At 34.0% G+C, this 10,000-nt stretch overlaps 1 protein-coding gene across 2 annotated transcripts in view; it reads right to left on the reverse strand.

The window, feature by feature from the left end:
• Window positions 1-2,353: 2,353 nt before the first annotated feature.
• Window positions 2,354-10,000, reverse strand: part of LOC113812563 (transmembrane protein 65) — a 16,480-nt gene continuing 8,833 nt past the window's right edge. For both annotated transcript variants that reach the window (XM_027364470.2, XM_027364469.2), the window contains 2 exons: window positions 8,468-8,671; window positions 2,354-7,985 (listed from right to left, as the gene is read on the reverse strand). In XM_027364470.2, coding sequence (XP_027220271.2) covers window positions 7,884-7,985; window positions 8,468-8,671 — 306 coding nt within the window. In that variant the 3' untranslated portion in view covers window positions 2,354-7,883. The remainder of the gene's footprint in view (window positions 7,986-8,467; window positions 8,672-10,000) is intronic.

Raw genomic sequence — 10,000 nt, forward strand, 5'->3', positions numbered from 1 at the left:
AGGGAGGGAGGGAGTGTAGCCGCGATGCAGGATTTAGGAGTGGGTAGGAAGGAAGGTAGGCAGGTAAATAGGTAGGTAGGGAGGGAGGCTCCACCGATGATGAAATTTCTCCAAGCTACTCTATCACTAGCAAAGTCCTAGATCAACCCTAGCCACTCGGTTTTCAGGCCGATCATAAAAGTTCTGTGAAGGGCTTCCCCAGGACATGACCCATCCATTGCCGTCTGTGTAGCCATGATGGCACCTCCACACCTCTTTTCCTGTGACACCGTCTTGGTAACGGCTTTGAAGGAAATCCCACATAAAACGATGGTCAATGGCATTATGGTGTCTGAATCGCCAACAGGATCTACAAAAACTTAGATAAGATAGCACCAGAGAAAGAGGAGAGAGAAGAGAGAGGAGAGATAGAGAAACGATAGAAAAGAGGAGAGAAGAGAAAGAGAGAGAGAGAGTGAGGAGAGAAGAGAAAGAAGGAGAGGGAGAGAAAGTGTAATGTAGAAGTGACCTTCTACATTAAACGGGGCGGGGGGGGGGGTGGCAGAAATGATACTACTTAGGCTTAACTCTTGATTGATAAGAATTACACATGAGTAGAATAGAACACGATACGAGACTGGTCAGCGCTGGGTGGATCATTCTCGTATCGTGTTCTATTCTACTCGTGTGTAACTCTTATCAATCAAGAGTTAAACTGTTTAAGTAGTATCACTTGTCTCCCACCAGTCTAATGTAGAAAGTCGCCATCTTTTACACACACACACACACACACACACACACACACACACACGTGCACACACACACACACACACACACACACACACACACACACACACACACACACACACACACACACACACACACACACACACACACACACAGAGACAGAGAGACAGACAGACAGACAGACAGACAGACAGACAGACAGAGACAGATAGAGCCCATTTCGATTCAGGGAAAACCCCTTCCGATACACAGAGAGAGAACGAGTGGCATTACACAGTGTTAACTTGCATTGACTTTACACGCCGGCTCTGTCTTATCCAGTCGACACAAATGTTGTAAAGTGTAGTTGCAAGAAAACAGCCATAACCTCATTCCTGAATTCACAATTTCCTCCCATTTATCAAAGAACATGAAAAAATGGTTACTCCATCTCGGTTTTGTTTATCAGTCACTATAGATAACACGGCTTCATACATCTTTATAAGGATCCCATTTCGACTTTGGTTACAGCCTGCCCAAGCCCAAACCTGGGGATTGAGAGAGAGAGAGAGAGAGAGAGAGAGAGAGAGAGAGAGAGAGAGAGAGAGAGAGAGAGAGAGAGAGAGAGAGAGAGAGAGAGAGAATGAGAGAGAGAGAGAGAGAGAGAGAGAGAGAGAGAGAGAGAGAGAGAGAGAGAGAGAGAGAGAGAGAGAGAGAGAGAGGGAAGGAGGGAAGGAGGGGGGAGAGAAAGAGGGGAGGAGAAAGAAAAGGGGAAGGAGAAAAAGAAAAGGGGAAGGAGAAAAAGAGCAACACATGCAAACAGAGAAAAAGAGAAAGAGATAGCAAGGGAGGACAGATAGGTGGAGGAGATAGGTCGAGAGGAAGAGATTAAGAAAAGGACAAAAGGAGAGGAAGAGAGGAGATTGCTTCAATAAATAGACACATATACATGCCCAAAGTAGAAAATGAATTAGCATTTGGATTTGAATATAGGTAAATAAAACAGTAATTAAATAAACAGCACAGGTTCTTGGTAGGTAAAATGATATTCAAATACAGATCAATAGGTAAACCAATTCATACCTTAGCACTGATAAATTAGGGGAGAAAAAAGCAAGTAAGTCATGGTATGTTAACTGAGATTTCTTGACTGAATGAGAATATAGGTAGTAACAATCAAATATCATCAACCCCTTAAAAATAATTCATAAATCATTTCATTCCATTTGTTACATTAGTTATTCTTATAATCAGTGCAACAGGCTATCTATTTATTTTTGCTTCTAAATAATCTAAAATGCAAGGAATAGTTGAGGCTACCATCCACTAGCTGTGTGGGATTTGAACAAAAGTCAGCAAGATTGCTGCTTATTTGACAGTGCTTCCAGTGCACCATACGGTACATAGGATGTGTGGTGCAGAGGGTGAAAGCTAGTTTAAATAATTTTACACATCAATTCAAATGTTTTTTATCCAACCTGTAGCCTCTAATAGCTCCAAACTTTTCTGAGGGGGTGACCGTATAGTCGTGGGAACACGTGGCTGGTAACATGAAAGGTTTTCAACAATGTCCCGCATAGTCTGGGATTAGGAAAAACATGAAATCAGGTCTGTAATATTTCAATTCAGGATAATAATAACAAATAAGTAGAGAATAAAGGAAAATTTGTATTTTAATATTTCTTTTTACAATAATATTCTAATGAAAAAACATTTCTCCCACATGGGGTAAGCCAAGTTTCTTCTTTCTCTTAAGTTATAAAGCTTCACTGACTAACCAAAAGCAACTCTGTGATGTTAAAATCTTGATAGTGAAATTTAAGTATATATCAAAGACCTTTTAAACAATGTATAAAAGACCCAAGATGAAAAAGGGCAAACTATTTGGCTGTTTACATTTACTGAATGTGCCATAACAAATAACCATCTCATCCGATACGCAAATCTGATACTGAGTATTATGTGCACCTCTCGTGAATATTTTGTTTTGGCCTGAAACACTAGACATTGTAACTAAAACTAGATAATGATTCATAAAAGGACGTTTAATAGCATCCTTTCACATTTTGTGATTTTTCAAGATCGTAATCCATAACACATACATACTGAAACTGTTGGATATAAGTATATACATTATATAAAATGCAGCAAAGTTCTGCATACAAGTGGTCATGAGCAAATAGTGTGATCACAAGCCAAGTATTCACCAGACAAGAAGTTACCAGGCGCACAGTATGACGTTGTAAGACAGTAAACTTGAATAAGCGTAGTGTTGCAATGAAAAACACACTCGCTTTCGTATTCAGCATGTGCCACAAGTAAACCTGACTAGAAATGCGTTTGTCCAGCACAGATTGACAAACTCCACTGCTTTCTCCAGCTGCACATCTGCACACAGACAAATATGACCATGTACAAATTTAAAAACATAAATTAAAGAAGATAAATTAGATAACAAAGATACCCAAAGACACATACTACATATTCAATGATCTCTTGATTCTCAACTAAAATCTCAACATATCTGAATTTTGTCTTGACAACTACAAAAAAAAAGAATACAAATAATTTTTCAAAATTCATTAAAAAATAAAAAAATGCATTTGAAATACATACAACTACCTAGCTGTCAACTAGAGTGAGGTATTAGAATGCAGAAAATATATATATGTATGAGTTCTGAAGATAATTATAACTATGCTACTTCATAATAAAACATAATAGCTAAGCCACTGTACATGTGCTCAGAATTAAATTGTAACAGGACAATTAAGTTAATTTCAATGCTGTAATATAAAAATAATAATAAAAAAAAATAATAATAAAAAAATAAAAAGAAAATCAGAAAAAATATATTGTATAAAAAAAAATCTAGTCACAATTTACAACATATAATCATATTTCATGTTCACTAACCAATATAATTCTTACTATTATATAGTATGTGAAATGAACCTTTACACATCTGTAACAAAATACACATATATATACACACACATATATATATAACCTGTACTTCTGTGACTCGAGTAAAACACATCTTATAACTGAATACTTTCTAGATCTTTTCATGAGGTAAAAAGGCCAACTATAACTGATATATATATGGCACACCATCTTAAAACAAGGAAAAACATCAGTAAACAACATCAGACCTAACTAAATAAATGTTCTTTGAAAAGAATAAAATATAAAAGAAAGAAAGAAAGATCTCAAGTCAAAAGAGGGAGAGAAAGTACACAAAAAGAAACAAAAAAACATAGAAGAATGGAATGTTAGAAAATGAAAGAATTCATGGTAAGAGAAAGAAAGAATGAAATGCAAATAGAAAGATAAACAAATGGTAAAAAAATGAAAGGTAAAATGAAAGAATATATGGAAGAATAACCAAAGGAAAAAGGCACAGTGTAAGCATGCGAAAAGGAAAGAAGAAAGACAAGAAAGAATAGGCAAAAATACAAAAAACAACAACTGAGAAGAACAAAAAAAGATAGATATAAGATGGAAAAGAACTACTAATAAAAATAAATTAGATAATAACAATAACAACAAATATAATGATGATAATAATAATAAATACTAATAACCCAGATCTATTTATCACAATATTATCATAGGTATTGCTTGAGAAAGAGGGTTTGGAAAGACCCCATATGAATGCACAAAGCACAGTTATTGAATGAAGAGTCCCGGCATGAAGAAGAATACTGTTATATAAACACCCTCAAGGCAAATGCTTTCATTTTCTTAGGAATACTGCTTCAACATATTGCTTTCTCGGTGTAAATGTGCAATTAGACCACTAGGAGAGTGACAGAATAGCAAAAGGTCTTGATTATTACCAGCTGATTACTAAATTGCATTCTGCTGAAAAAATCCTAGGTAGTGAATCTGAATGTTGGCTTGCAGGTAGAGATAGAGAAGAGAAGGGAAATGAAGTTGGAGGAGGTGGCAGATAGTGGCAGTGATGATGATAGTGACTAGGAGGAGGAAGAGGAGGAGAGAATTATTAACTAAATAAGATAAATGTGTGGTACTAGAAGAAACAGATGAGGAAGATGTAAACAGAGAATTAGAAGAATAAGAGCAAGGAGAGCAAAGAACGAACACTCATTTTGAAAAATTACCATATCATAAGACTTATCATTATTGTCTTTCCTAACACATTATAACAAAAGTTTAAACACATCCTTATACAGCTAACAATGCAAGTGAAAAACAACAACAATACCAGTACAAATACAAGATAACAGTTTTGAATTGAAGGCATGATTGGCATCCACTGATAGCCAGAAAGGCCTGCTTCAATGCCAGCCATAAGAAGACCTGAAGTAGCGAGAGCCAATCAGAACCATCGTGAACCAAGGACAAGATTTCGAGACACCTTAATGTATGTACGTATCTCTATTACAGTACTGGTCAGGGAGGTTCAAGAATAATGGCAGATGACCCTTTGTCACACCCTCCGAAATGGAGACTACTATTGGTATTCTCCTTCAAAAGTTTAATCACTAATCTTTAATGACATGGGACTGCCTATTGGCTCACTCTCAACCCTCCCTCACCATCCCTACATCATAGGAATGCCATTTTGAGTCTCCAGAGATGAGCTAAGAGTAGTATTGCTAAGCTACCATACACATACCAGCACCACTGCTAAAGCCTTGTCAAAAACCAGCTGCTTCTACACTGGTTCTTTGTAGAGGTTTGGAAAAAACTTGTTGGGGAAAAAATGCTTCAAAACATTTCTCTGAGAATAAATTGGCATAGGTCACAGAACTCTGAGACATTAAGAGATCCCATTATGATGAAGACTACATAAAATTGCACACAAAAGAGCTCCATATAAATGCTTTGAGATAACTGAGCAGCATATAATACTAGATACCATTAATATGATGAGAAATTGAAAATCTTTAATTTTTTTTCTGAGAATAATTTGAACAGTGTATTCATAGCAATAAAATAGATTTGAAAAATACACCTATATATACTTTGGAATCATAATATGAAAACATCTATTTAAAAATGTGTGCATGTACATGTGCATGTATGTGTGTGTGTGCAAACTTAAGTATACCAAGAATGTCTACTTCTAGCTATAATTTGATTGAATCCACACATGCTGTCATAATGACTTCAAATACTACACTTATAATGGCAATTAGTGTCAATTTTTACTGTCAATACAGATTCGACATGTCCTTAAACTTTGCCTGACAACGCCCCTTTATACTTCTCAAATACAAATTTTGAAATAAGGAGAAATATTTCAACAGTTGGTAAATGAATACATTTCAGGTTTACACAAAATAATAATAGAAGAATAAATTTTAATGTTGCACTGAAGTTCCCGTCCTCAGAAAACGTGAAGGCATAATGGAGTCTCGTGGACAGTCTTGGTAGACATCTGTGCATGTTTGTGTTCCTGTTTGTGTGTGTAAGTATACAAGTATACAGATATATATAATCAACTTGATGCACAATAAATTATTACTAAAGTCTAAAACACCCAGATATGTTGAAAAAACATGCTGTTTATGCACCTTTTGTTCCCTGTAATTATTTTTGGTTGTTATTTTCTTATATGTTCAATGGTAATACACTTTGATTATAAAAAAATTAATAGTTATTAAATACATAAAATAAAACCCAATAAATTCACTGCTGTTCACTGTAATAACCTCAAATTAAAAGAAAGAAAATTATAACAAATTTTCTTCATATTTGTCTTATTTCCAAAATGATGTACCAGTCTGTTGAGAAATGTTTCTGAATAATTTCTCTGTATCGTACTTTCAAACATTTACAATGAACCTTCTATGGAGGGACATGATTCAAATGATATAACCTAGTGAAAAAAAAAAATAAATAAATAAACAAATAACTCTCATCCATCTGTTTTTCTTTATCTTTAACTCCCTTCATGTAAAGGAATAATAATAACATTAATAAATGACAATGTAACATAAAATTGAACCCACTGCAATTAACTCTTAATACATGATGTATAGCTACAGCGCATACAAAGCATTTCTAAATACTGACATTACAGCAAATAATTTGCTTGACTGCACTACTTTCTTCTTCTCTGCTATCTCAACAGCAAATAATTCGCTCCATTGCACTGTCTTCCTCTTCTTTATCACCCCAAAGGAGTCCTCATTACATAACCGAGCCCTTCTGACCGCGAATCTCAAATTCTGGCATCTACCGCATATACTTGATATCTAGCCAACTACCAACAAGGTTATCTGAGGTTCCTAAAATGGCTGAACCTTTTTGCTATTTCCTAGGGATGTCTTTTACTTCTATTTAGTCTTATGGTATCTCCTAGTGATGCTAGTTTCACACATATATCGTACTATGACTATTACCTATTTATTACTTGTAACTTGAGCACTTGGGACTTCTATTCACTGTAATTATTCAAGAAGTCTTTAGCTGCCAGTTGTCTTTCCTCTCCTCTGTGTTGGTAACAATAATCATGATAACCATACAAGAACAATGACAGTAGTAACTATATTAATGATAATAATAAAAACAATAATAAACTTTTAGCTTCAAAATTCAGACATATTTTGATAACTTGTGCACCAATATCATTCATAATAGTAATATTCCTAATTAATAAATATATATAATAATGACTGATAAATATGTGACTTTTAATTTTTTCTTTTTTTCTTTTTTTGATGTGTTGCACCAACTTCCTAATATTATCTTCATGATTTTTCTCCTATGTCATTCACAAAACTATCCAAAGTAAAAATTTCTAATGGTATGCATATATCAATGGCATTCCCTGTTAATATAATACTCTATATTACATATATATCTTAGATACTAACTCTGAATAAAATATGTTTCATCTTTAATTTTTATCACAACGCTTCTCCACACTTGACATCATAAATAACTAGCAGGCATTATCCTCCTCATACAACACTCCTCTTGTTCTTATGAATATATATATATATATATATATATATATATATATATATATATATATATATATATATATATATATATATATATATATATATATATATATATATAAAAGAAAAACATTTTCAGCATACGATCATCAGACTCTGGGGAGGAAAAAAAAATTCACTCCGAGTCACCCTCTCATATTCACATCCATCCTATGCCCCCCATCCTATCACCAGTAAGTATTATGTTGCCTCTACTTCACTCTTGTCCTCTTCGTGGAACGGTAAGAAGAGGAGTGGAAACATGCCCATCAGACAGCCCAGCACAACGCCAATGCCCCGACCCTGTGGGAAGAGATGTGTTGCTTTTTTTTTTCTTTCTTTCAAGGAAACAAATGGTATAAGCTGATAAAAATGTAATGCTTTTTGTCCTCGACTCCTTACAGAAAATAACATGTTGATATTGCAGTTTTATTGCCTTATCCTTTCTTTTTTCCTTACCTTGATTTTTTTAAGGTGCTTAGTCTCTCTTGAAAACAACAATAGGCAAAAGAAATATAGTTCATTCTCTTTACTAACTATATATAATATAACATTCATTCTTTTGAAAGATGAAACCTAAAATACAATATCACTTAGATGTATGATAACAACCACAAGGAAGGCCTCATTTCATGATTCTGTCATCCTTAGGATAATGACAATAATGTACAATTGAAAAAGAAAAAAAAAGACAAATTTGTACATCACTTATATCTTATAACAGTCACTCAAAGCCCTTACATAGAAATAACCAATGCAATTACATAAAACATATATCCACTTACCACATTCGCACACCATCTTGAAGAAACCATATCAAGCTGCTCTTGAGAAAGGTCTGGGGGTCGCATGCCAGTCCTAGTGGCCATGTTCTCCACGTACCATGCAGACCCTATACCAGCCAGATCACTGACAGTGTTCCCAAGGGCTGCAGCAGCTAATGTGCTTATACCCAGAGTTGTACCAATTGTGAGGTCAATATAATCACCCTGAAAGAAAATAAAATTACAAGTAACAATAATGATAATAATAATAACAATAACATTAATAATGATGACAATAATACTAATACTAATAATAACAATAACAATCATAATAATAAATTGATGATAATGATACCAATGATCATAACAAATGATACCGAACTGATGCAAAAAAAATAGTACTATATTGATGATGATGATATCAACGATCATAACAAATGATACCAAACTGATGCCAAAAAATAGCATTAAAATCATCCATATATCATTCTCTTTCCCTGAATTGGATAAGAATTGAAGAAAGTGCATGTGTACGCCTGTCTTTTGTAGACAAGGTGCTCTAGGCAATACCAAGACTACATAAATAATCAAGGCATATGAGCTTCCAAGCATTCACAAAATGTAGATTTTTTACTATTACTACTATGAATTTATGTACAGTAAAGTATCCTCATAATCACTAAAGTATGTTTTGAATACGAGCAGATTTATGTAAACCTACAAATCATAAAGCTAACATTGTTTAGAGGTGCAGAGTAAAATTTCCCTTAACTTGGGGGAAGAAAACATTATTTTTTACCCATATATTGTGATATTGAAAACTGCAATAAACAATACGCAATTCTCAGGATCTAACCAAAATATCGTGATTTTCTAGGAGTAAAACTGACAAGAGCAAAGCACACTTCTTATATCAAAGAGGAACGTACTCTGTTTAAAGGGAGACTCAGGTAATCAAAATACTACATTTTTTGCCGTTTTCCAAGGTTGATTTTCTTAAAGTGATATATATACCAGGAGACGACAATATATGTATCTCAAAGCCATATCTTATTAACCTATCATTTGCTTTAATGATCCAATGACACAAGATGCAATTTGTCTTTTAGATTTACAGTTTTAGAAAGTATAAAAGGTAGGAGACCACCCACATCATTGCATATATCTTACTTGATTAAAGTAAAATAATACCGAATATATACTATTTCTTCTCTTTGGAAATTTGCTTACATTATAATCTTCCACACCTTTCCCTAGCATAAACGTGGAACAGAAGAGAAACTACTTGAAAGTTAAGGGGAAAAAAATGTACACAAAACCATACTAGAATGAATTTATACATGATAAATTAATAGTACCTTCAGATATATAATAATACTTTTTCATAATAAAGTTATAGTTTACAATGCTATCTTATATATCCTGTTTCATTACTAGGCAAAATATTAAACACAATCAAACAACTGCTAATACAGTTTTTAATATAAAATGAATAAACAAACTTGCTGATGCTTGGGGGATATGTACAGAGATGCCACGTTCACTTTGCTTTTA

This window comes from Penaeus vannamei, chromosome 3 (genome assembly GCF_042767895.1).
Source record: "Penaeus vannamei isolate JL-2024 chromosome 3, ASM4276789v1, whole genome shotgun sequence".
Lineage (NCBI taxonomy): Eukaryota > Metazoa > Arthropoda > Malacostraca > Decapoda > Penaeidae > Penaeus > Penaeus vannamei.